A 27,826-nucleotide genomic window follows, 5' to 3' on the forward strand; every position below is an offset into this window, starting at 1 on the left:
GTTCTGCCGCCTGGAGGGAGAAGATGTTGCGATGCTGCGCTGCCGCCACCGCAGGTAAGTAATAGTAATTTGCCGGGTGCCGGCGTGCGAAGGGGGTGGGGGTGTGGGGGGGGGGTGTGCCACTCGTGAGGGGGGGGGGGGGTGTGGGGAGGGCCCGGGCTGAAGGTCAGTTCAGGGCCCCAACATTACTAGCGGCGGCCCTGCAAGTTTATATATATATATATATTTCTCTCTCTCTCTGGGCAGAATGTACCAAGCACAGTACACCCCCAACCCACAACCCATTGCGCCAATACTGACTGCATATATACTAACATATGCGATTAGTAACTATCCCTATAAAAAGACGACCAATGTGCTCCGGTGCCTGATGGGAGGAGGCCCAATGGGGGAAGGGGGTGGGGGGTGACACCATGAGTCACTACACAACGAGTGACACCAACCCTAATTACAACTCTGCTCCAGAGTTTCTCTCCATTCTCCACCTTGATAAAAAACTCATTCACATAAGTTGAGGATCTATCCTTTGTTCTGGGATGTCAATTAGGGCGGAGTGAAAAAACTGAAATTGAGAAATTCAAAATCGGCTAGTGTGGGAAAGTTGTGACTTGACCTGAATAAGAAACGTGCAAAAGCATTTTGATCTGAGTCAACATCTTCTGTTCTGGCAAGAGGCCTAAAGTTTCACTTTTTAGGTGAAAATGACGAAACCTATGAAGATGCTCCAATCTAGTTATAATTATGTCAGGATGTCTTAGAGTGGTTTATTAATATACTTTAGCATAGTAAAAAAACAGTACAAGCTTGTCCTAGTGCAAAGTGACTGACTGGCGGGAGAAAAAATCCCTAATAACTGACCCATTTTCATGGTCACAATTGTGAATATTGTGTGTTTTCTCCTGAACGTGTTTATAATAGAAGAAGCACAAATACTCTAAATGGAATTTCAGTGACACTGTGTGAAATATAACACTGCATAATAGCCCTTAATCAGACCTGATCGCAGTACAAATTTGTTTTCAAAATGGGCAAAACAAATGATGCATTGCAGGTGGGGCAGATGTAACGTGCTGAGAGAGTTAAATTTGGGTGGGGTGTGTTGAAACTGAAATCTAAATTGCAGCAGGTATTTACCCTGCACAGAAACAAAATAACTCAACACAAATCTAAAGGTGGCCATACATCTACAGATCGATTGTCAGATCTGGCTGGTTGGAACAAATACCTGGTAATATCTGAATGACAGTTTTTGGCAGTTTTCCAGCATTTCAAAGCAAAGTGCTCTCATCCATTACCAGTATTTTGTTCCAAACAGACAGATCGGACAATAAATCTGTAGATCTATGGCCACATTAACTCCCTCTGCACATGTTACATCTGCCCCACCTGCAGCTGCATTACAGCATATAATTATGCCAAAGATAAGCCAATATATTAACAGTTAAATACATTAAAGTGCATTATGCTGTAATCAGTATTGCTGATCAATCCTGCCTAGCAGGGCTGTCTTTTTGTATGGGCTTAATGGGCACTTGCCCAGGGGCCCCCGGCGTATAAGGGCTTTATGTTGATAGCTGAGGATCCCCTTTTTCCAGGGATACCAAAATTTTGAAAATCGGCCCTGGGGAACAACTACAGATATCCAACTTCAAAGCAGCAGTCCACATCCGACCTGTTATTTACAATTTCCAGTCATATTTCACAATATCACCCTGAGGACTGTATCCCGTACACATTATAGCAACTTCAGCAGGTGAAGGAAATAGGCAGGAGCAGGACGGGGCATCTTCCTCATAAACCAGAGAGAATACATTATTATGTACAGTGTCTTATATAGCGCAGCAGATTCTGTTGCGCTTTACAATTGGAAACAACAGTGATAAAACAAACTGGGTAGCAACAGACCGATATAGAGGTAGGAGGGCCCTGCTCGCAAGCTTACAATCTATAGGAAATGTTACTAATGTCATGGACATTAGTCATAGATAGACATTAGGGCGGAGTGAAAAAACTGAAATTGAGAAATTCAAAATCGGCTAGTGTGGAAAAGTTGTGACTTGACTTGAATAAGAAACGTGCAAAAGCATTTTGATCTGAGTCAACATCTTCTGTTCTGGCAAGAGGCAAACTATGAAGATGCTCCGATCTAGTTAAAATTATGTCAGGATGTCTTAGAGTGGTTCATTAATATACTTTAGCATAGTAAAAGAGAGTACGAGCTTGTCCTAGTGCAAAGTGAATGACTTTGGTGGGAGAAAAAATCCCTAATAATTGACCCATTTTCATGGTCACAATTGTGAATATTGTGTGTTTTCTCCTGAACGTGTTTATAATAGAAGAAGCACAAATACTCTAAATGGAATTTCGGTGACACTGTGTGAAATATAACACTGCATAATAGCCCTTAATCAGACCTGATCGCAGTACAAATTTGTTCTCAAAATGGGCAAAACAAATGCTGCATTGCAGGTGGGGCAGATGTAACGTGCTGAGAGAGTTAAATTTGGGTGGGGTGTGTTGAAACTGAAATCTAAATTACAGTGTAAAAATAATGCAGCCGGTATTTACCTTGCACAGAAACAAAATAACTCACACAAATCTAAAGGTGGCCATACATCTACAGATCGATTGTCAGATTGGGCCGGTTGGAACAAACAGCTGGTAATATCTGAATGACAGTTTTTCATCATTTCAAAGCAAATTTGCTCTCATCTTTTACCAGGATTTTGTTTCAACCAGACAGATCGGACAATAAATCTGTAGATGTATGGCCACCTTAAATCTCTCTGCACATGTTACATCTGCCCCACCTGCAGTCCAGCATTTTTTTGCCCATTTTGAGAACAAATTTGTACTGCGATCAGGTCTGATTAAGGGCCATTATGCAGTGTTATATTTCACACAGTGTCACTGAAATACATGAAATTGGATTTATGCTGCTCTCTTTGCAGTGCATATACAAAGATAGACAATCCTGTGTATATAAATAAGAAATAACTGTTGCAGTCTGTTATTGAAAAACAGTAACTGTTACAATAAGTATTACAAGTAAGTGTAAACTGTCTTATGTATCATTTTACATATCACTTCTGTTTATTGACAGAAAAACAGTGTTGCATCCCCTATACTGGGAACATGATTGGGCTGCATTACAGCATATAATTATGCCAAAGATAAGCCAATATATTAACTGTTAAATACGTTGAAGTGTATTATGATGTAATAAATTGTAAGCTTGCAGCAGGGCCCTCTAACCCCCAAGTCTGTCTGTCATTACCCAGTTTGTTTTATCACTGTCTACTATTGTAAAGCGTAAAGGAATCTGCTGAGCTATATAAGAAACTGTAAATAAATAAATAAACAAATACATCTAATGTTTAGGGGAAAAAAAACAAGAACATTGATTCAAAAAATAACAGGTTAATCATTCTATGAGTGGTGTCCAGCAGTACATATATGCCAATCACTGTGTTCATTTCTAGGCAGCAGGGCCGTCTTAACAGCAGTGTGGGCACCTGGGCAAAGCAATGCACTGGGGCCCTTACCCATTCTCCCCTCCTAGGGGTGGGGGGTGGTATCAGCAGCAGCTTTGATGTCCCACGGGTGGCAGGGGGTGCTCTATCTTCCATTCAACATGTAGGACCTGGAGCAGTAACTTCTGCTAATTACTCCTTTACTGCACAGGTGGTGGGAGGGTGAACACTAACGTGTGGAAGGGGGCACTGAGCTGTATGAAGGGTCCCTTGTAAATGACTTCCAGGGAGGTAGGGGGTCTTTTATACACAGGGGACGGTTGGATAATTCAGTGGGCTTAATATTCATCATTTTCCGGTGGAAGGGCAGCTTGTTTGACTGCAGATATCGCCATTATCTGGAAATAGATTTCTTAGCCTAGTATAAAAACCTAGAGTGCCAACTTTCAGGAGGTGCTGGGAACTTGGGTATCAGAGATCAGGAGCCAGAGCAATCCATTGACAAAAATATAAAACTACACCAGACGTTTGGAGCTGGAGCAGGGACCGGCTGCTTGAAGGCTGATATCTCTGGTTCTGGGCATGATAGAGACAAGCCGCTAGTGTCAGAGAGAACCTGGGCCCTGTTTATGAAGTCAGCACAACCAATCTCAGCTGTGGTGCATGCAACTCCTACCTAAGGCAGGGTTACCGTTACCGACCCTCCCGGAATGGCTGGGAGGCTCCCGAAAATCGGGTCCCCCTCCCCGCCCCCCCCTGGAAAGGCGGGCAACCCTCCCGGATACTGGTGGCACCCTCCCCCCCCGAATCTCCCTGGCCGCAGCTGTAAATTACTGCGATTAGCAGCTTGCCTGGGAGGAGGTGGTTCTAAATATGCAAATTGCGCTAATTAGCTTCCTCAAAGACAAGCGAATTTCGGGATTTGCAGTACTGGGGGGTGGGGCTTGATGACGCCTAATCTGCCCCCCCCCCCCCCCCCATAACCACTAGTATATACTCCGGTTTCCTCCGGTTCCCTCCCACAAACTAAAAATATACTGGTAGACTAATTGGCTCCCAACACATTAACCCTAGAATGTATGTATGTATGTATGTATGTATGTATGTGTGTGTGCCTGTACATGTGGTAGGGAATATAGTGTAAGCTCTACTGGGGCAGGGACTGATGTGACTGTTCATATATCCTCTGTAAAGCGCTGCGGAATATGCATGCGCTATATAAGAAACTGTTAATAAATATATATATATTAGTTAATAAATATATATATATTACATCTTAGAAATGTCCAGACCCGCATCAGTTGTAATGTGACATCTCCTGAGACAGTTTATATACCAGCTAGGCTGCTCATAGCAAGGCGAATGATTGGAGTTTGAATGGGGCACGATTCTGTGCCCATGACCAGTATTCAGCTAGTGCCTGTGTGGTCAGTGTCACATGTGTGTATATAGGGAGGTGAAATGCTATCTTGTTTAGATACAAAACAGACTGCTCCTCAATCTTCTGGCAGACAGCTCTCCTGCTGGGATGGTAATTTCTTTCACACGTCCTAAAAACACCAACTTCCTCCCTCCTGCTCCAGCTAATCCTTTGCAGCGCATGACCACAGCCATACTGCAGCCTGGTGTGACCGCAAAGATGGCAGCTTTCCTATTTAACAAGCCAGAGATTGTATTTTTATTACAGGTTATCACAAGGATGCCTTCTGACTGACCAATCATTCATCTAATGTAGCCCATACACTCGGGCGATATTGCATACAATCCTTCCATTTCGACTGCATCCGTGCAATAAATTAAAGCATTACTTGCACGTTGAATGTGTCACCCGTCATAGCTGCACATAATATTTATCGAATTGTATGAGCGATCGCATAACCAAATGCGATCGGAGGCCATAGCGCCGGTGGCAGGTTCAAGGAGCGGGGGTCATAGTGCTGGCAGAGGTGGAGCACAGCGATGTGTAGGAGAGCTGGAGGTGGCAGAAATGAAAAAAAAAAAAAAAAACTATTTAAAACACTGGGCAGCCCTCTGATTGGTTGAGAGAGCTCTCATCAGAGGATGCCTGAAGGTGAGGCCTCTGATTGGGCTGCTCAGAGCACAGTACTGCGCTTCACCGCCCCCAGCCTTCTTCCAGCACCCGGTGTGGCAACACAGGTGGCATGCAACACTCGGTGCAGGAAAATTGCTTGGGCTTGCAATCAGATGCGATGGGACATCGCATAAGTATATGGGCGCCATAAGAATGCAGTAATTAAGAACCAATAAGCTTTGCTCCCTACGGATCGCCATCCCTCCCATCAATGCTGGACCACTGACGCGCCATAATTGGTGGTAGCACAGTGTTGCGGATCTGCACACGCACATCACCCAGTCATCGATGGCTCATCAGTGAAAGTTAACTTACTAAAAGTTTAAAACCCATCAACCATCGATGGTAGAACCGTCCTTGGTTATGACTATTACTTCCTGAAACTTTTAGCCGTTTTAGGGGGTAGGACAGAAGCAAGGCCTACTGGCACAGAGACCATCGTTCAGCACAGTACACAAGGGTGGAGAACCGGGTAGGCAGGTAGGGGTGTTTGTGGGTGGGGAGTGGTTCTATAAAAGTGTGGTCAAGAGCCACAGAGTGCCGGGGTGGAATCCTGGAGGTGCAAAGAGACTCAGGACGCTAAAATGTCCAAGCACGGCACTACCATAATCACCGACTACCTCACATAACCCTCACAGAGGTACAGTAATAGGAACTCAAACCCCTGTGCGTCTGGTCACAGCTATGTACTCAGTCCAGGATAGAACACCCTGGTGCCACCTATACAGGTGTAAGTGGAAAAACCCGCACATGTCTGTAGAACATTTCCTCCCCACCATGAACTCCAGTAAGAGGAAGATTTACCTCAACACCAGAAGACGACATCGGGTCCACCTCTATCTCTACATATATAAAAGGCTAGCTACTCCTCACCTCTATGAGTTGAAGGACCGCCAGTGTCCACTCGACGGACTAAGATGTCTTAACAGAAAGTGAAAGCTATTTTTGCAGGGACACTGATCTGTGGATATGGAGAGAGGGATCTGTGAAGACAGAGATTGGAGGAAGGAGCCGATAGGGACTGGGGGTGGGGTTATGGATCATTGGATAGACAGCAACAAGATCGACAAAACTAGGTCGACATGCATGAAGGTCGACGTGACTGAAGGTCGACATACAGGAAGGACTATAAGACTGAAGTCAAAAGGTCGACATGGGATTTTTCACCTTTTTTTGTCACGAATGTCGACACAGTCGTCATGGACACTGAAAGGTAGCACCGCGTCCCCTTGTATGGCTCGCTACGCTCGGCGCACTATTTTATTCTCCCACCGCGCCCTAGTGGATGGTAGGGCATGAAATACCGCCTGTCGGTTCAATAAAAAGTGAAAAACCCCATGTCGACCTAACCCATGTCGACATTCAGTCATGTCAACCCAGTGGCGTCGACCTAATGCTTGCGGACTGAGTGACCACATCCCAGGGTTGGGATGGAGAGTTTGTCGGCTAAAAACTGTCACAGCTCAAAGTGAAAGTACATTGCAGAACCAAAGTCATTTTGACGTCTCCTAACTAGTGATTCAATAACAGATAGGTAATAAATGACACTGTAATGCAGTTTAATGCAACCCTGATTTAGCAGTGGTACACACTCTATGGGGTGTATTCAATGCCGCCCCTGACGGCAAGCATTGACCAACGCGACGTATGAGGAATTACTGGCTTCATGTGTAGGAAGTGTTCATACATTGCAGAGATACGCAGAAAAAACGCAAATTACCCTTAAAAATGTTTTGGTACTTGTTTCCTAGCACGGCGCCAGCAATTTTGAATGTATCCATCGGGTCCAAAAAAATTGAGTCGATCGCATCGCATGCAACCAAATCGCATGCGATGAGATCGACGCGATTTTTACATCGGAACCAGGGTAAAATGGTCCCTGAGACCCGATTTTACATTGGGCCCAATGTTAAATGCCCCCTAGACCCCAATTTTCAATGTATACCCACCCTGATGGGTCAAATGCCCCCCCATTGTTAACGCCACCCCACGATGAACGCCAACCTGAAGTGTGGCGAGCGCAGCGAGCCCGCAAGGGGCGGCGGTACGTGTCCTCCGACCGTTTCTTACCCCCACTATCCACGTCGGCGTGGAGTTGATTTTATATAGTGTGGCGAGCGCAGCGAGCCCCACGAGGGGATGCACATTACTTCACAGGTATTACACGTCCCCTCACGGGGCTCGCTGCACTCTCCACACTATATAAAATCAACTCCACGCTGACGTGGATAGTGGGGGTATGAAGAGGCCGGAGGACGCGTACCGCCGCCCCTCGCGGGTTTGCCACGCTTCAGGTTGACGTTCATCGTGGGGTGGCGTTAACAATGGGGGGAGGGGGGACATTTCACATGTAAAATACCCATAAGGGTGGGTATACAATGAAAAATCGGGTGCATTGGCCCATTTAACATTGTTTCCTATGTAAAATCGCGTCCATCGCATCGGTCGCATCGCATGCCTTAACGTAACACATGCGATGGATGCGATTTTTTAATTGTCGGGGAAAAGGCTAAAAATAGCCCTGAAATCGCGTCGGTCGCGTCCATTGCATACCTTAAGTTAAGGTATACAATCACCTGCAACGGGCGCCGTGCTAGGAAATAAGTACTGTTTTTTTTTTTTAAAGCCGCTGATGTGTGAAGAGCTGTGTATCTCCTCAAAGGCCAAACGAAGGAGTGAGGAAGCAGAGGTGAATCATCATGGGTAATAACTGAGGTGAATCATGGGTAGAATAATCAGTGAGAAAAAAATGCATTATTGGGGGGGTGGGGGAGATATCACAAAAAAATAAAAATATATTAATGTGGCACTTCTAAAGAAAAAAAATAATATAGCGCCTTCAAATGAAAAAATAGACTTGCACGTTCTCCCGCAGAGGAGACCCATCATCCCCAGCAGCTGTATCTGGGTATCCCTGTCTTCCTGTGTGTGTTTATGCCATTGGGCTTGTGGTTGGGTGTGCAGGTCGGTCAGCTGTCCCAGGGAGATGTCCGTCCATATTGCACCATTGGGACTCGTAGCAGCTGCTCCGGATGGGTGCACGCGCGGACTCTGTGTAATAAACACTGCGCGGATAAGTGGTATTTACATAATACTTGTATATATGGGGCTACAGCAATGACGGAAGAGAGATTAATACAGTATAAAACAGAAGTCAGTCAGAGCGCTCTATGTTTGTGTAGTAAGGAGCCATAAGGCCCCTCATATGTCCAGACGTTACATCCAGCTGCGGAGATGTGGAAGTGCTGCTGTGGCTTCTGTGCCAGCTCTGCTGACCTGTAATAGAATTCTGTGTGGGCACAAGCCTGTGCTCTGCCCTGAGGACAAACAGCCGTCACTCAGTGCCAACATGTCCCTGGTATTACTCGCCCCAACGCCAACCTATGCCAGGACACCAATCAAGAATATCTGGATTGCCATAGAGTTTCTGGAAGATTACACAGGGACTGCGATTACACTTATAGGGGTGTATTTAATGGCAGACGATATTTTTGCAGGATATATCATTAGTTTCTGATCAGATTCGATCAAATTGACATTCCACCTGTTCAATATCGGGTCCGTTTTTACCGGCTGTCAGAATAGATTTCGGCACAGTCAACCTTTTTTAAAAGTCGACGTGTGTGTGTCAATCTTTTATCCAGATACCTTGGTAACAGCTGCTCGTCCTACAGACGGTGTAATGGTTAGCATTACTGCCTCACAGCGCTGAGGTCATGGGCTCGATTCCCACCATGGCCCTAACTGTGTGGAGTTTGTATATTCTCCCCGTACTTGCGTGGGTTTCCTCCGGGTACTCCGGCTTCCTCCCACAATCCAAAATATATACTAGTAGGTTAATTGGCTCCCAGCAAAATTAACCCTAGAATGTCTGTGTGTGTGTTTGTGTGGTAGGGAATATAGAGTGTAAGCTCCTCTGGTGCAGGGACTGATGTGAGTGTTCAGATATTCTCTGTACAACGCTGCGGAATATGTATGCGCTATATAAATAACAGGTAATAAATAAATAACAAACCATCCAGCCCCTCTCCATCCAACACTCCGTCCCCTGCTCCTATACCTGGTGCTCAGCTTGGCCCTACGCATTGTTCTGCAGCGATTGGTCTATCCCGTCTGCCTCCCGGTGGGACCAAGTAGCCGAGCAGCACAAATGACGAAAGACGCATAATAACCACACACCAGCGAGTACTACAAAACGACAGCATGTTTATTTTTATATGTTCAATACACAGCTGTCCCACAAACACAAGTCTATACACGGCACTCAGATAAGGTTCCGTTCTCTGGCCACAATGACCGGGGAGAGCTCATTACTCTGCCTTATACCTAACTGCGGCCTTATATCTAGTGTTTATACTGCGGGTACGGCACCTGGAGCAGCCAATCACAGCTTATTACATCATACAGCCGCACATAGCTTACAGCACAATCACTAGAGAGATCTCCGTGTTCCCTGCAGCTTCGGCGGCCTGTATGGGTGTACCCTGCATGCTCTCGGTCAGGTCTATGTACTCGGTGTAGAGAGTCTCTTTAACACTCTGCGGAGAGGTCTCTACCATCTCCTGCCGGTCTGAGCATTCAGCCTGATAGCTCGGGTCAGTGTCGTGCGCATGGTCAGGGGAGGAGGCGATAGAGAGGACATTGTCCGGGGTAACGGTAGCCTGGGTGACTGGATGCTTACGACTCCTGTGGGCAGCGAGGTTGTCTCTCTTCTCAAACCTCTGGCCACAGATATCGCAGGGGAACATGTAGAGAGAGTCGGCGTTGTGTTTCTTCATGTGCCAGTTGAGCGAGGCCTTCTGCCTGCAGGTGAATCCACAGAACTCGCACCTATGGGAAAGGAAGGAGAGGACGTTAATGTTCTAAAGAGGTTTTGTCATGTTTGACGTTATTGTTTGGGACAGAGAACAATAAAGTTTTTTTTTGTTGAGTTCGGTGACTTTGGACAATGCCACGTCTGGGGGGACTTGAGGAAAGGGAGAGGAGGCGTAAGGATGACCCCTTAGTCTCGCTGGTACAAATTCGGTATGCAAAATATCCCTCCCAAAGCTCACTGGGCTCTATTACAGGTCTTCACCGCTCACCCCCCTTCTGGTGGTGCTTTCAAACATGGTGTCCCCCCATCTTTCTATGCTGCATATAGTAAACGCATACAGATAGTGGGTGCTCCATACAGCGTTATTCACAAAGACATACAGACTACAAAACGGTTAGTTCTGCTCGTACTAGAGTATTGATCATGTGGCCCGGTTACCACACGGCGTGCCATACTGCACCGGCCAATCTCAACCACCACGGCCGGAAGCCACCAGGAACACACCGGCACACTGACGCTACTTCCAGCTGCCCCGGCTTCCCCATTACTCTTTCGGCCTGACATGGTCTAGACACGCTGCGTTCACTCCTGACTACCTCCAGCGTGGTGGGTGTCCTGGTGGCTGCCATGTGCTAACCAGGCCACACTGATAAATATTCCGGTACGGTCATAGCAAGCATATTTGTTATCTTTTACCCACCTCGGAGCGCCCCCTATCTGTTTCCACTGTTACTGGACCCGGAGAAATATCTACAGATGGGCGGCGGTCACAATAGAGAGACACTGATGCTATTAGTTGGGAAGTGCATGTGGAGCTGGACTATGTGGCAGTCTGGATTTACTGAGCACAGAGCAGAAGGGGGTGGAAATTGGGACAGGCGTCATGGTGAGATGCGTAAGGAGCGGGCAGTAGGTAAGGTCACAGAACACTCACTGCAGCGGCTTCTCCCCGGTGTGTATGCGGCGGTGTATGATAAGGTTACTGCTGCTGCGGAACGCCCGGGCACAGTACTCACAGATGAAGTCTCTCCGATCTGACAAGAGAACACAGAAGGCTGCTATTGAATTGCACCTCACACATGTTAATATAGGCAGAGCTTATATATATATGTATAAACCAGCAGAACAGTGTAGGTCCAGGACACTGGCTGTATTCTATATCCTGTACTAGGAACCAGGGTCTGTTCTCTCCCTTCCCCATGTCTGGTCTGGTCATCGCGCAAAGACTGGACCCTTCATTGGATAGAAGTGAGATTTGCTATGCATTCTGGGAAAGAGATCACAGATAGCCACAGGATCAGTGATTGGGAAAGCCACAGGATCAGTGATTGGGAAAACCACTGGGCTGACGGATGTAACATGTGCGGGGAGAGTTAGAGTTAGATTTGGAAGGGCCATGTCCAATCTTTGAACTAAATAGCAGTAACAGTAAAGCTGCCCAGAATTTGTAGACTGCATGCAACCCCCCCCCCCCCCCCAAAAAATGTATGTGCACCCCTGCTTTGCTCCCACCCCAGAATCCGCCTTTATATGATTACTGAGGCTGTATTTGACCTGACCCATTAGCAGTGATGGGGAAGCTGCATCTATGGTAAATGTGTATAATGTTACCACTGTGTCTCTTCTCGTGCTCCTTAAGATGCTTTTTAAAGTTGAACGTCTTCCCGCAATCCGGGACTGAGCAACGGAACATGCGCTGGTTCATATGCTGATACTTCTGGTGGTACTGTGAGGGGAGAGAAAAACAGAACTCAGCTCCGATGCAATGCACAATGCTGCCCCCTTCTGGCAGACAGTTCCTTACTTCTATGGGGTATAACATAGGCATCGCAAAGAGGCTTTTACAAAGGAGTAGAGAGACAGATTATACCAGTTTTCCACCTAAACCTGGGTCTGGCCCAGGAAACTGATCACTGCTGCTTGAAACCACATTCACACAGGGATTTCCTCTGCTGGCGCTTAGAGATGACATCATTTTCAAGCGCCATCGATCTGACGCTCCATATGGTTGACCCTCTCAACAGTTTACACTGCTCACTTAAATGGGTCCTTCCTAGGTCTGACCCCGATAGCTACCTGGGTAGACCTGGTAATAGCCCGGTTTATTGTGGCAATGGGTATTAATAACGAGTTATGTAACAAATCGCGCGAGGACACAACAGGCTTGATTTTGAAATATCCTGCAGCAGTATAGCAGTACAAAAAGGCCTAAGAAAGTAATATAGTAGAGTAAGTTAGAGGAACTGGGCCTGTAACTTTATGGGTGGCTAATTATAATGTACCAGCGACCCGGCCCGGCTTCGCAGGGGAAGCACTAATTATCTATAGCCAGATGACTTCTGGTGGATGGATGGGGGCGGTCATGTGACAAAGCTTTAGCAGATATCTATAGGTACAGTGCCGATGGTCAATCTGGTTCCGTTGCACAACTTTGGTGCGTTTAAGTTGCGAATAAGCATCACTGGTGATCCAACCATCAATGTTAATACGTGCGGTGGCATTCCGGGTGGTTCCAATAAATTCAAATCGGATAATTGATGGCTTGTTCTTCGTCCATTACTGTGTATTTGACTGTTTTGCCGGGCAGTGTCAATTGAATTTGCTCATTGACATCATTTTTTGGTGCCAAAATTGCACGTTCGCACAGCCAATCCGGATTTTTGTAGTCGGTTGTTAGATTTGGGAATACCTTGTGGACAAGGCTTGAATATTCAGTTGCATTTGACAGAAGTCCGGCGGGAACTAAATCTCATTCGTGGTGCGATCAATCAAAAAAAAAAAATTCTGTTGATCCGATCGCTACCAAACTTCAGAGGATCAACCGCTGGTCACGCCATTTTGGAGTCCATAGGGAACATACACACATCGATTTTTATATATACAGTAGATACATTTAGCCACAGTGTAAGTATGTGACTAGTGACTGTGTATCTAGGACCATGCAGAGGACTATGGGTTAGCAGCAGAAGACAGAACAAAGCTGGTTCCACCATCAGCACAGCTATGAATCTTGGCAGCTTGCCAGACTGCCTTAAGCTACGTTATCAGCGTAGCGCCTGTTTGAATCTTGGCAGCTCGCCGGCTGCCTTACTTCTGTAATCTACGTTATCAGCGTCCGTAAACAAGTACCTCATAGGCAGTCAGAAGTAGCGTAGTGTAGTCAGTACGTAGTTAGCGTAAGCGTCCCCATCAAAATTGGCCTAGTGTGTGACAGAAATAGCATCTAGTTTTAGCGTAGTCAGGAACAGCGTCTAGTCCACCGTAGTCAGAAGTTGCGTCCCAGTCAGAAACAGCGTCTAGTCCACCATAGTCAGAAGTTGCGTCCCAGTCAGAAACAGCGTCTAGTCCACCGTAGTCAGAAGTTGCGTCCCAGTCAGAAACAGCGTCTAGTCCACCATAATCAGAAGTTGCGTCCCAGTCAGAAACAGCGTCTAGTCCACCGTAGTCAGAAGTTGCATCCCAGTCAGAAACAGTGTCTAAGCCAGTCAGCTAGTGTAGTCAGTCAGAAGTAGCGTAGTGTAGTCAGCGTAGGCAGTACTGTTCTCGCAACTAGCGTAGTCATCGTGCTACGTTATCAGCGTAGCTGCCTTACTTGTGTAGTTTCATGGCGCCAATTTGAACTATGGGGGTCTAGCTTGAACTATTTCTCCGTGGAACTACAGGTGCCACAATGACCTGTCAGCGTAGTGACTCCGCGGCAGCTCAGCGCTGACAGGTTGCTACGTTACTTGTGTAGTTTCATGGCTCCAGCTTGAACTACATTGTCAGCGTAGTGACTCCGCGGCAGCCTAGCGCTGACAGGTCATTGTGGTACTTGTAGTTCCACAGAGAAATAGACAGCCCGGCACACCGCTAACAAAGGGGGCGCCTGAAATTTGCATCTACTACTTAGATGCTATAGCACCGGCATACTGTTCATTTAGACACTTTAGCAAACTACTAACAAGGGTGCATCTAAATTTAGTTCCTTACAGCATCTACATTTTTGTTGGGTATCGGTGTGCAGTGTGCAAAACACTATTAAACCTGTTAACAATGACAGTTGTCAACCTTGTTTGTTCCACTATCCACGCCAGCCCGAAGCGTGGCAAGAGCAGTGAGCCCCGCGAGGGGACACGGTACGCGACCGACCGACCTTTTCATACCCCCACTATCCACGTTGGAGTGGAGTTGATTTTATATACCGAGCCCGAAGCGTGGCGAGTGCAGCGAGGGGTCGCGGAATACATATGTGAAGTCATCCGCGTCCGCTCGCCACGCTTCAGGCTCGCCACACTGTATACAACTCCACGCCGACGTGGATAGTGGGGGCATGAAAAGGTCGGTAGGACGCGTGCCGCTGCGCTCGCCACACTTTGGGCTGGCGTGCATAGTGGGGGGGGGGGGGGGTTGTTTCAGGAACACATTCACACCTGTCATATCATACACCTGAGACAGTAATGATGACATGTGTTAACTGGTAACTTGTTTTTAGTGATTAATAAAGAATATGAATGAGGGTAAAATGAATAAATGACAATACAATTAATTTAAATAAGAATAAAAGACAGAAAAAAAATCTAGAAAAAAGTCATTTTTCATGAACTGCATCCATCATCAGCACTTGAAGAGGAAGCAGCTGCTGAAGTGGACGCTGTCGACTCTGGCTCTGCGGCGTCGACTTTGTCGCCCTGGGAGAGCAGGGCCAGCGCATGCAGGATGCGCTTGAAGGGGTCCTCCGCGCCAAGCGTCTTCCTCCAGATAAACTCCTGGAGATAGGTCCCCCTTTGGCGCCACTTACAGGATCCCCACAGCCTCTCCATGTTTTGCATGTGCACCCCGCTCCCCGGATCCACGAAGTGGAAGCGGTGGTTCACCCTGGCGTGATGATAGCCAGCCTGCTCCAGCTGCTCGGTCTGGTACGCTCTCCAGCAGTCGCTGTAGATAGTGGTCCCCGGGAGCAAGTGCCTCTCGATGGCAGCCATGAGTGTGCTGGCATCCCGCCTTTCGAGTGCCGTCAGGAAACACTCTCCAGTCTGTCTGGAGATGCCCCCGAAGATCCACTGCTGGGGCAGCAGGCGTCCGACATTGGTCTTTCGTCTAACAAAAAGACTTTCATCGACCTCCACTATGGTGCCTGGGCCGCCAATCTTCCGCTGAGGCTGGGACAGGAGGTCGACAGCGCAGGCCTCCCGCAGCAAATTATTATACTGTACAGTGGTGGCCTGGGACACGGAGAGATGGCGTTGGCAGAACCGTACGCTGGTCAGCTCCTCTGCCCAGCAGAATACGAATCGTAGGAGGGTGACGAAGGTCAGGTGGCACCCTCTGAACCACTGTGCTGCCCTCAAACTGACTTTTTTCCCACAGGTCCTGATATGGCAGCGCCACATCCGCTCCTTAATAGAGAGCCTCATCGGGTGCCCATTGGGGCAGGTCTGCGTCTCAGGCAGGAAATGTTGCCCCTGAAGAAACGACACTGCCTCCTCCTCAGACTGAGGCAAAGTAAAGATAGTCAGCCTCTCAGCAGTCATGTCTCCGATACATCTGCCTCTCAGACAATACAACAGCTGACTGACTACGCTAACCGCGTACCGCTCAATCTACAAGCTGACTTAACTTAGTCATGAGAACTAGACGCTGTTTCTGACAGGGACGCTAATTCTGACTAGAACTAGACGCAGTAAATACGATGACAGTACTGCCTACGCGCTACTTCTGACTGACTATGCTGAGAATGTAGATTACAGAAGTAAGGCCGCTGGCGAGCTGCCAGGATTCAAACAGGCGCTACGCTGATAACGTAGCTTAAGGCAGTTTGGCAAGCTGCCAAGATTCATAGCTAGAGCGGCACGCGCCGCCGCCGTGAAACTAAACAAGTACCCAAATTTGTTCTCAAAATGGGAAAAACCATGTACACTGCAGGTGGGGCAGATGTAACGTGTGCAGAGAGAGAGATAGAGAGAGTTAAATTTGGGTGGGGTGTGTTGAAATTGAAATCTAAATTGCAGTGTAAAAATAATGCACCCAAATGTAACTCTCTCTGCACATGTTACATCTGCCTCACCTGAAGTGCAGCATGGTTTCGTCCATTTTGAGAACAAATTTGTACTGCGGTCAGATGTGAATAAGGGCCTATGTCTGTCCCTAGCATACTCACGTTCAGATACTGCCTCTTAGAGAAGATCTTTCCGCAGTCATCAAATTCACACATCAGCAGCTCCTGCGGGGTGGCCTTCCTGCAGAAAGCACAGGTAGCTGGTTACATGCAGCCAGATACAAGTTACTGCTTGGCTGTGTGGACAGAGAGGGCACAAGATTCAGATGCCATGAGGAAAACATGCAGACAGCAGACTGGGTCACTGTAAAGAGGATCTGCAGGGATTTGTTTTGCTGGGTCTATCCCCTTTCTAGTGAAGCTGAATAGCAATAGGTGTAATTATAAATGCAGTGCAGTGCGCCATCTTGTGGCTATTCTTATATCTGCGGTTCTAGTATCTCCAATTACAGCATGTTACTGCATAGTCAATAGCAGAGTACTGTAATTAGGCATTTGGGGAGCCAGAACCCCCAATATTGTATCAAATACTGCATTACAGCAATAACGGCACAGCTAGAACTATGTCAATAGGCACAGTGTTTTTTTGTGATCGGGAGAACGGCAAACATGCATAGGACCTCTGGAAATGATCTTTTATCATCCGCCCACTCTGCACTTCTTATTGGTCAGATAACTCTGGAGGCGTGTCTAGAGCCCTGTTGGCTCCAAGGGCAAAAACAAAATGCCTGTTATTAAAAGCCACAGTCTTGAATCACTAATGAAAGTGTATGGTTACAAGGAGCAATGGGAATATAAGGTTATGCACAACCATAGAGTACAATTACTGATGCAGACCTCCACAGTAATAGACTATATACCTCCCTTTATCAATCTGCAGAACTACAGAGCAAGTCTTCATATTATCTACAAATAAACCCAATGAAATTCTATACTACAGTGCCCTCTATTGGCACATGTTAGGTACTACACACTACTAAGAAATATCATTCAACAGCAAAACATTTTGCTTTTCACAAAACCAATACGGTCTAATGGAAATAACGAGCATACAAATCTCTAAGCCCATACTCATAGCTCTAATCCATGCCAATGTCGCCAGCAGAGACAGCGGTGTGGTCTGTATATAACGCTACACAAAGTGAACAAAAGGGCCTGATTCAGAGATGTCCATGTACATAAGGTCGACAGAGACAAAAGGTTCAACTGAAAATGGCCGAGATGTAAAAGGTTGACATGAGGTTCGGGCGCCATACGTTGGATGCTAAGCACACTTTACCGTCCCAAATCAGAGTCTATGGGGGGTATTCAATGTGAGGGTCACGGCAGTCGAGCTTGCTCGACCGCCGTGACCCAGTCCCATTCTCGGTCAGCTCGACCGAGAACATGCAGGCGGTATTCAATGTCCCGCCTGCCTGGGAGCGAGAAGGGGGCGTGGCTGCGAGCTGTGGCTGGGAAGAGGCGAGCTGCAGCCGGCAGCTCGTCACTTCCCGGCTGTTCTCGGCAGAACGAGCCCGACAGCTAGTGAAGTCGGGCTCGTTCTGCAGAGAAACCCTGCTCAATGCTGTCGGGGAAGACAGCATTGAATAGGGCCCGGTGGCCATCACCCCGACGGGAGATTGAATACCCCCCTATGTGTATGGTAAAGTATCAAAAATCACATCCACTGCGTCGGCCGATCCAGTATATACCCAGCTTAGAACAAAGATGACTCGTGAGTGGAAGAAAGATCTGAATTAGGAATCGACAACGACTACTTGATCTAATACAAAATAAGTAGCAATTGGAATTCTATTAAATGAAGGTTAGCGGGAATATCCTATCAGCTAAATAAAGCTGTCCATGCTGCGGCTTATTGGGGATATGGTTTCACATGCCTCAGTAAAATCCTTAAAAACCAGCCCAGTTTGCCAGTGAAAACAGGGCTGCGGCGACTGAAAACACACACACACACACACAGAGCAAAACTGGTCTGGCAATATCCCAGGTAATGGCCCTCATTATCCCATGTGTAGGAATATACCGTTCAGGGGATGCAGGAAACAACAGAGCGGCCACTTACCTTACCCTCTTCCTACAGATCTGAGACAGTTCTTCGTCTATATAAGGAATATGCCTGGAAAAGACAAGAAAATCATTGTTTTACTGATAAACCTAAAAAGTGCCATATCCATACCAAATGCCTTACACCAAACAGTAGGACTGCCCATTGTAGTGGGTATTGGGTTACTGTAGGATGGGGATGTCATTGGCCGGTGTGTGGTCAGTGTAGCGCGTATTGGGTTACTGTAGGTTGGGGATATGATTGGCCGGTGTGTGGTCAGTGTAATGCGTATTGGGTTACTGTAGGTTGGGGATATGATTGGCCGGTGTGTGGTCAGTGTAGTGGGTATTGGGTTACTGTAGGATGGGGATGTCATTGGCCGGTGTGTGGTCAGTGTAGCGCGTATTGGGTTACTGTAGGTTGGGGATATGACTGGCCGGTGTGTGGTCAGTGTAGTGCGTATTGGGTTACTGTATGATGAGGATATGATTGGCCAGTGTGTGTGGTCAGTGTAGTGCGTATTAGGTTACTGTAGGTTGGGGATATGATTGGCCGGTGTGTGGTCAGTGCACATTGGTTGGGGACATGATTGGCCGGTGTGTGGTCAGTGTAGTGGGTATTAGGTAACTGTAGGTTGTGGATATGATTGGCCGGTGTGTGGTCAGTGTAGTGCGTATTAGGTAACTGTAGGTTGTGGATATGATTGGGTGGTGTGTGGTCAGTATAGTGCGTATTGGGTTACTGTAGGATGGGGATATGATTGGCCGGTGGGTGGTCAGTGTAGTGCGTATTGGGTTACTGTAGGTTGGGGATATGATTGGCCGGTGTGTGGCCAGTGTAGTGCATATTGGGTTACTGTAGGTTGGGGATATGATTGGCCGGTGTGGTCAGTGTAGTGCGTATTGAGTTACTGAATGATGAGGATATGATTGGCCAGTGTGTGTGGTCAGTGTAGTGCGTATTAGGTTACTGTAGGTTGGGGATATGATTGGCCGGTGTGGTCAGTGTAGTGCGTATTGGGTTACTGTATGATGGGGATATGATTGGCCGGTGTGTGGTCAGTGTAGTGCGTATTGGGTTACTGTAGGTTGGGGATATGATTGGCCGGTGTGTGGCCAGTGTAGTGCATATTGGGTTACTGTAGGTTGGGGATATGATTGGCCGGTGTGTGGTCAGTGCGCATTGGTTGGGGATATGATTGGCCGGTGGGTGGTTAGCGTAGTGCATATTGGGTTACTGTATGATGAGGATATGATTGGCCAGTGTGTGTGGTCAGTGTAGTGCGTATTAGGTTACTGTAGGTTGGGGATATGATTGGCCGGTGTGGTCAGTGTAGTGCGTATTGGGTTACTGTATGATGGGGATATGATTGGCCGGTGTGTGGTCAGTGTAGTGCGTATTGGGTTACTGTAGGTTGGGGATATGATTGGCCGGTGTGTGGCCAGTGTAGTGCATATTGGGTTACTGTAGGTTGGGGATATGATTGGCCGGTGTGTGGTCAGTGCGCATTGGTTGGGGATATGATTGGCCGGTGGGTGGTTAGCGTAGTGCATATTGGGCTACTGTATGATGAGGATATGATTGGCCAGTGTGTGTGGTCAGTGTAGTGCGTATTAGGTTACTGTAGGTTGGGTATATGATTGGCCGGTGTGGTCAGTGTAGTGCGTATTGGGTTACTGTAGGTTGCGGATATGATTGGCCGGTGTGGTCAGTGTAGTGCGTATTGGGTTACTGTAGGTTGCGGATATGATTGGCCGGTGTGGTCAGTGTAGTGCGTATTGGGTTACTGTATGATGGGGATATGATTGGCCGGTGTGGTCAGTGTAGTGGGTATTAGGTAACTGTAGGTTGTGGATATGATTGGCCGGTGTGTGGCCAGTGTAGTGCATATTGGGTTACTGTAGGTTGGGGATATGATTGGCCGGTGTGTGGTCAATGCGTATTGGTTGGGGATATGATTGGCCGGTGGGTGGTTAGCGTAGTGCGTATTGGGTTACTGTAGGTTGGGGATATGATTGGCCGGTGTGGTCAGTGTAGTGCGTATTGGGTTACTGTAGGTTGGGGAGAGTTCTGTGTATGTCAGCTTCTAGCATAAGGATGGGACAAAGAAAATGCAGGGCAGCCATAACTGGCACCAAGTGCAATCACCAATAGGGACATGAGAACCTTATTTCATGTATCACAGCTGCGCTCTTCACTAGATTTAGGACAATAACTACCCTTTCCCATAGAAGCTGCACCTGCTGGAGATATTGGCATCCCAGTGAGAGAGCAGCCTCCACTTCCGTCATCCAGCTGAGTAACTGGCCATCTGCGTGGAACCAATGGTCGCGATGTTGGATCCCAACATTCGAGACGACGGCACCAGGGTTAAAATCACAGATACATAAAGGAGGCGTCTCTCGGGCCGAGACATCGCCTGGAGGGGTCTTAGGGTCAACTGCATTATAGTCGACATGCATTAGGTTAACGTCAACATGGCTTAGGTCCACACTTGAAATACGGAGACATGGCTCAGATGAGTTGACAAAACAATCATAGCTCACCGTGCGGACATTAATACCATCGCCCGCAGGGGCTGGATCAGGATTACCAAACCTGTGTGATTCTCTGAAAGGAGATCGCTCGAATGGTACAATTGCTTATCTACCGATTCTGACTGCTGCAGCGGTCTCTCTCCCCAGCCCAGCACACAACAATGAGCAACATGTGCCGAGATGGGGAGAGAGGCTGTGCTGCGGAAGAAGCCTGTCATCTCTCTCCTCACTGCCTGGCTCCCTGCAATTGGGGAGGGGGGAGCAGGACCCAGACCCCTCAAGCAGACCGTGCCCAGGTTAAAAGTACCCGCTCTACCCCCCCCCCCCCCTTCTCTCTCAATGCCACTGCTCACAGACAATTACCCTAAATGGCAAGCATAAACTTGTGCATTATTTCGTACCGATTGACCATGTGGCTCCCGCACTGCCCCCCTGGCTGCTCCATGCTCCTAATGCTGTACGGCTCGCCCACCAGCTTCGGCCACAGCTCAAGCTCTGCTCCGGGCTGCTGAACCAGCTCTCCTGCTTCCTCATTCCCCAGATGCGAGTCCTCCTGTTCTCCAGCAGCAGCTAAACTGTGAGGAATAATGTAGATTTCAATGTATAATGTACATTTTGTGCATATACAGGGAGTTTATAAAGTCCGTCCGCAGTGAGCAGCTGTGGGAACCGGACAGAGACAACCGACAGTCTCGTACCATTCAAAGTCCTCTGAAGATGCTTTTAGATCGATGTCCTCTTCTTCCATGGTATCGTGTATGACACAGATCTCCGTGGAGGTTTCTATGTTCTGATCTATCCCAAGAGGTGCATCCACATCGCAGCCTGCAAGACCAGCTTCAGTAAGAGTTGGTATTTATTAGGAGAGAGAAATGTGAATGGGTTGTTATTTGTGTCTCACCTTCTGACTGATCGGCAACTCCGCCCATCCTCATGAACGGAGAAGACGCTTGTTCCCTTTCATCCACTTTCATCCTATACCCTTTGCGACTAAGGAGAGACCGCCTAAAGGGAACGTAAAACCCTGTCTTTGGTTCAACAGCTCTGGCTTGGAGGTAGGACTCTGAGACCTGTATATCACCTCTCTGATATTTGCTTCCATGACCTAGGGGGGAGGCGGAAATGGATAAAAGTGTTCAGGTGCAATGGTAGAAAGGATAAGGAGGAACAAAGAAAACGGTAGACAAGATTAGCAGTGAGGAGAACCAATTAGAAATGTCTCACCGGATTGAAGTAGGCCAGGCCTTCTCCTTGATAGGCCTATGGTGGAGCTCCCCTCTGGTGGGCCTTCAGCAACGGCAATTCTCTGAGGACCAAGTTCTCCATCTATCGGATCTCTGTACTCCATTGCCGAATGTATAATTCTTTCACGTCCTGCACTATGGTACAGACCCTCATCATCTCCTACATGTTCCTCTCTCTTCTCAAATACAGTAGGTTCATTTAAAGAGGTCTTCTGCTGTCTCTCTCCTATGTTCTCCCCAAGTTCCTCATTTATTGTAACACTCTCGGATATGATCTCGACATCGCCAGACAGTCCGGCGGGCTCGTCAACGCTCTCAAAAACAGTTCTATCACTTTCGGAGAGTCTTTCTGGTGTAACAATATTACTAGGCACCGTCTCCACTGCCTGCAGGATAGGCACAGCCCCAGGCTGATCCTCTGCATCAGTCACAGGCTCCTCCTCTGTAGGTATCTCTGGGACTTTCTCCTGTTCCTTTGGACTGTCCACCTCTGTAGGTCCACTCTCTTGAACTTTTTTAATACTAGTAATATTTGCAAGATGTGTTTCCACCTCAGTGGTGTCATCACGGGGATCCCATTGAAACTGATGATCTTCTCTGCACCCCCACACTAGTACAGGGGTCTCTGGCGCTTCCTCGGGATGTGGCGGTGACAAGATAGTGGGGAGAGAATCACACTTTCTACCGTGTTGATGACATGAAGATGCCAGGCGTTGGAGAGAGGCGGGAGAGACCGAGAGGTGGGCGGTGGCTGTTGGGACTGAGGAAGCCGCGGGTGAAACAGAGAGGTGGAGAACGGCTGTTGGAACAGGAGAAGACTCGGGAGAGACAGAGAGGTGGGGGACGGCTGTTGGAACAGGAGAAGCATCGGGAGAGACAGAGAGGTGGGGGACGGCTGTTGGACCAGGAGAAGACTCGGGAGAGACAGAGAGGTGGGGGACGGCTGTTGGTACAGGAGAAGCCGCGGGTGGGATAGAAAGGTGGGCGATAGCTGCTGGAACTGGGAAAAGAGCGTTAATTGATAAATAATTCATTAAGGCTGTACACAAACAAATTGATGCTAAAAGATCACAGAATGGGTCTTATCTTACCTGCAGTCCTGGGGCTGATGGTTGCTCTGTAACTGAAAAGAAATAAGAGTCTTTGTGGTTTACTCACAGCTGCTATAATACGGTGCAAGTGCTCCACTACTCTTACTAGGGTGCCGGACGTCTCACCGACAGTCGGGATTCCGACAGTTATTACTCCGACATCGGAATCCCGACTGCTCCCTCGTGGGGGTCCACGACCCCCATAGAGGGAGAATAAAATAGGTGGCGACTGCAGCTCGCCACCGTGCCCGCAGCGTGACAAGTGTAGCGAGTCTGCAAGGGGCTTCATTGCACTCTCCCGCCGTGCAGTCACGCTAATGACTTTCGGAATCCCGACTGTCTGTGTGTTATACCATACCCTCTCACTAAAGCAAGTCTCCGGAGGTAGGGATACCACTAGTGTGGTCAATCACAGGATTGGAGGGATCCTGGGATTTAAAGCCAAAATTAGCTGTATATGAATCCTGAGATTGGACTCCTCAATCTCGGGATTTCGGGATTATGCAGCCGCCATCATTTACATTGTCAGTCTACAGCCGCACTCTGCTTTGCCGGGTAAGTTGCAGCTTCAACCTCTGTGGGGCTGAGCTGCTTGACGTCAGAGGTCACGCAGTGCAGCCCCACACCAGTCCACCCTTTCAGCCGCGTCCGCCCTTATAAGCGCGGAGGAGGATTCGGATGTCATGCCGTGCGAGGCTGCAGCTGAGCTGCGGAACGGAGGGTGTTGGGACTAGGCTAGTGGTGATTAGAAGGCTGGAGCCGGGCCTCCCTGAGGTCGGGTGCTGCACTGTTGCCAAGCGAGCCGGAGAGGGACCATACAGGCTGGCGAGCGGCCGGCCGGAAGGCCTCTGTGAGGGACCTCAGACTTGTAGGGAGGCCAATCCCCCCCCGGAGAGCCCTACTGCAAAAGGCTGTTAGAAAGGTTCCTTTATGTGAGATATGTAGCTGACCTGTCCAGCAGGAACTTGGCAAGCTGAGAGTGCAGCGAGAACCCCAAATGATCTTTTAGCGCACACCACTCTTCCAGGTGACAGCCGAGGCGCACGCGGCACTTCCCTCGCTGTGCATCCAGGAGCCGCCTCTTCTCACGTCTCGCCGCTTCCTGTGAGATAGAAGACATCATCAGTAGAAGCGGGGACAGTCCCCCATTGTGGGGCTGGTTCTCCTCATTCTCAGTTAGACAGTCAATCATGACAGCACTGGCCGCTGCATACAAGAAGAACAAGGGATGGTCATCAACCATCGATGATTTAAAATCATCAATGGTTTATGATCAATGTTGAATACTTTTGCCGTTGATGGGGGAGAACCAGGTTTTGAGTTTCCCTCATAGACAGGATATAACTACCTGGTGGTTCTTTTAACCTCCCCCCCCCCCTACAGAGTGCAGGTGCAGAGCACAGCTCCTCCCCCTGGCTCCTGAAAAGCCCCACCCCCAGCTTCTGAATGGCCCACTGGCCAGTTAGTGAAAGAACAGGGATGACCAAAGGATATTATGACCATCAATGATCATCTGTTGCAGGGATGGTGAACCTTTGGCCCTCCAGCTGTTGTTGAACTACACATCCCAGCATGCCCTGCAATAGTTTTAGCATGACCAAATAGCAACATTGTTGCAGGGCATGCTAAGATGTGTAGTTCAACAAAAGCTGGATGGCCAAAGGTTCCCCATCACTGACCTATTACATAGTATGCAACCATCGATGGACACATGTTATTGCTACATCGATGGTGAGCACGCTGGTGGCCACCCACCCAGATTTTATGGGTGGATCAAAATAAAGGCTATCGTGCATCCATTCACTGCTGCTCTGCGGGATTGTAGGAGGAAGTGGATTTCCCATAGGAAACCCATGCAAACATACAATCTCCACATAAGTAGGGCCTTGCTGGGAACTGAACTCAGGATCTCAGTGCTGTGAGGCAGCAAGATCAACATTGTGCCACTCTGCCCTAAATAACAGGTTGGGTTTCATAGATTCCCTGATCATTTATGTCCACCGATCGGCAGAATGGGTAGCCATGGATGTACAGTATGGGCCGCATAATGCAGTTTCCAGCACAATTACTACATATATGACACACAACCCTGCCCTTTTTTTTTTTTTAAAGAGGCTATCACTAATTATTCAAAACAATGCCTTGTAAACAATTGCCCCTTTAAATCAACGTCTGAGTTTGTCCAGCGTAATGCAGGGTCGGTCGGACGTCATTACATGCGGCCCATAGTCTCTATTACCAGAACTTTGGACACAGAACACAGTATATTTTATATCTATATATACTATCACTAGGTACAGATATATATCTAGCTACATAAAGTATAGCCGGTGCCCGAACACAGCAACACCTGGCGCCATGTAGTGGTCGCTGGCGAGCAAAACACTTGAATGCCCCCAATAAAGGTGAGGGTCAGAGTTAGCCGTTTACTATATAGGATATAGATCCATATATAGGTGTAAGTGGGTATGGGTCATTAGATCGACCACAGAAGGTCGACATGTCTTAGGTAGTCGACACATGAAAAAGGTCAACATGGCTAAGATCAACATGGTTGTAAGGTCGACATGAGGTTACAATTTTTTTTTTTGTCCTGAATGGACAAAGTCAAAGTGTACCCAGTGGCGTAGCTACGTTTTGGGCGCCCCCCCTCGCCGCCGCCCCGCACCCCTACCCCCCCCCCCAATCCCCCACAGCCTTACCTATCGCGCTGGTCCCGGCGGCTCCGTTCTTCTGCTGAGGACCACCACAAAATGGCCGCCCCCATACAGCAGACAGTTTCAGAGAACTGTGTGCTATATGGGTGCGGCCATTTTGTGGTGGTCCTCAGCAAAAGGACGGAGCCGCCGGGACCAGCGCGATAGGTAAGTCTGCGGGGGATTGGGGGGGGTTAACTATAGCACCGCAGCCCCCGGCGCCCCCACATGCACAGCGCCCCCCCCCCCGCGGTGGCGGGGGCTGCGGTGCTATAGTTACGCCGCTGAGTGTACCGCTGCCATGACCATGCTCCCGGCACGCAGCCACTATTCTATTCTCCCTCCTCATCCTAGATGGTAGGGCATCAAATACGGCATGTCGGCACAAAAAAGTAAAAACCTCATGTCGACCTAGCCATTAGTGAAATAATGTTTATTTTGACCTTCCAACCCTGTCGACCTTAGCCATGTCAACCTATTTCATGTGCCAAGCTAAGCTATGTCGACCTTCAGTGGTCTACCCAATGCATGTCGACCTATTAAACGTATACCGTGCAAGTGAATTGGAAACAATAGCTACTGGCCTGCAATGCACAGGCTACAGTGTGTAGGGGCCACGGAAAGCCCCAGCAGCGACAACAAGGAGATTTCCCCTCTATAACAGGTTCCCTTTAGTGGTGGAACTACAAGAACCACCATGGCAGGGGAGCCCTCTATCTGAGGAGGCATGCTGGGACTAGTAGTCTCAGAGCTGGAGAGTGGGCGCTTACAAGGGTAGTGACGTCACACACCCGGGGCCCCGGCCCCACCTCCCTGTTCTACCCCCCCTGGCGCTGCCGCCGGTGCGGAGGAAGAGAGCGGGTAAAAAGGGGGCCTATCTGCCAGCACACAGCCGTCACCTGCATCGCCCTTTTAAGAGGGGGGGTCCGCAGCTCCAGGGCCTGGCGCGCCTCCCCAGCTTCGGTGCTGCTGAGTCTTCTCCGTGACGTCAATTACGTGCGCGGCGGCGGTAGCAGCGTGATGACCTGTGGAGCGAAAGGCGCAGCAAACGCCATCTTAACTAGGGGCAGCCCACCATACTCTACGATAAGCAAGGGGGAATGTGTGTGCAGGCGCCATCGTGTGGCAAACTGAGTAATTACCTGCCATGCTAATTGCAACTGTGGTCTCAACTTTACTGCAACAATATAGATTATGCTCCACTATCTTCTTGTACTTGTCAAAAAGTGTTAGGACAATGAACATGGGTTGAAAGTAAACCAGGGTTTTGGTTCTTACCGCCTGTCACACATACAGAATTTGATTGGTTGCTATGGGCAACATCCCCTCTTTTCAGTTTTAGAAGCTTTAGTGTATTTACTTCTACCATTCAGGTCAGACCCAGGAAAAATAACACTGTTTTTGAGCAGGGTTCCCGGAACCGGCACTCTGACTGGGGTGAGTTCTGTTCACACATAGCCAAGTCCAAGGTGGATGCACGTCCACTGGCAAAACCAGGGCCACTATATGTGTGACAGGGATACAATGGGACCAACTGGAAAAGAGCGGTTGTAATTCTGGGTCACGGAGCAGTGTCTTCAGTAAAAAAAAAAAAAAACCTTTTACTAAAATGAGCTGAACAATAGAGTTTATTACTATAACATCGCTGCAGAAGTCCCCTGCGTCAAACTCATCTTAATAAAAGGCCCCCAAACAGTACAGATCTCTTCTGACAATTCATCCCCCCTCCCCCGATGGCCATGTCGGTGAATCGGGAATATTGAACACGTTTTAAAACCCTGATTCCGACAGAAAAC

At 48.3% G+C, this 27,826-nt stretch overlaps 1 protein-coding gene across 3 annotated transcripts; it reads right to left on the minus strand.

Annotated features, from left to right (window-relative positions):
* Positions 1-9,751: 9,751 nt before the first annotated feature.
* LOC146055947 (uncharacterized) lies at positions 9,752-27,553 on the minus strand. Of its 3 annotated transcripts, XM_083168329.1 has the most exons (11): positions 24,285-24,633; positions 23,335-23,366; positions 22,224-23,243; positions 21,901-22,104; positions 21,698-21,824; positions 21,401-21,574; positions 18,481-18,534; positions 16,521-16,599; positions 11,993-12,107; positions 11,316-11,415; positions 9,752-10,395 (listed from the first exon to the last, which is right to left on the minus strand). In XM_083168329.1, exons 1-11 carry the CDS (start codon positions 24,575-24,577, stop codon positions 9,984-9,986), a joined length of 2,610 nt encoding a protein of 869 aa, XP_083024455.1. In that variant the 5' UTR covers positions 24,578-24,633; the 3' UTR covers positions 9,752-9,983. The 3 variants fall into 3 exon arrangements, with proteins under 3 accessions (XP_083024455.1, XP_083024454.1, XP_083024453.1); XM_083168328.1 differs by lacking the exons at positions 9,752-10,395; positions 11,316-11,415; positions 11,993-12,107 and adding exons at positions 12,944-15,855; positions 26,930-27,553 and having other exon boundaries at positions 24,285-24,436; XM_083168327.1 differs by lacking the exons at positions 9,752-10,395; positions 11,316-11,415; positions 11,993-12,107 and adding an exon at positions 12,944-15,855 and having other exon boundaries at positions 24,285-24,647.
* Positions 27,554-27,826: the final 273 nt, after the last annotated feature.

This window comes from Crinia signifera, unplaced genomic scaffold (genome assembly GCF_055691185.1).
Source record: "Crinia signifera unplaced genomic scaffold, ASM5569118v1 HAP2_SCAFFOLD_641, whole genome shotgun sequence".
NCBI lineage: Eukaryota > Metazoa > Chordata > Amphibia > Anura > Myobatrachidae > Crinia > Crinia signifera.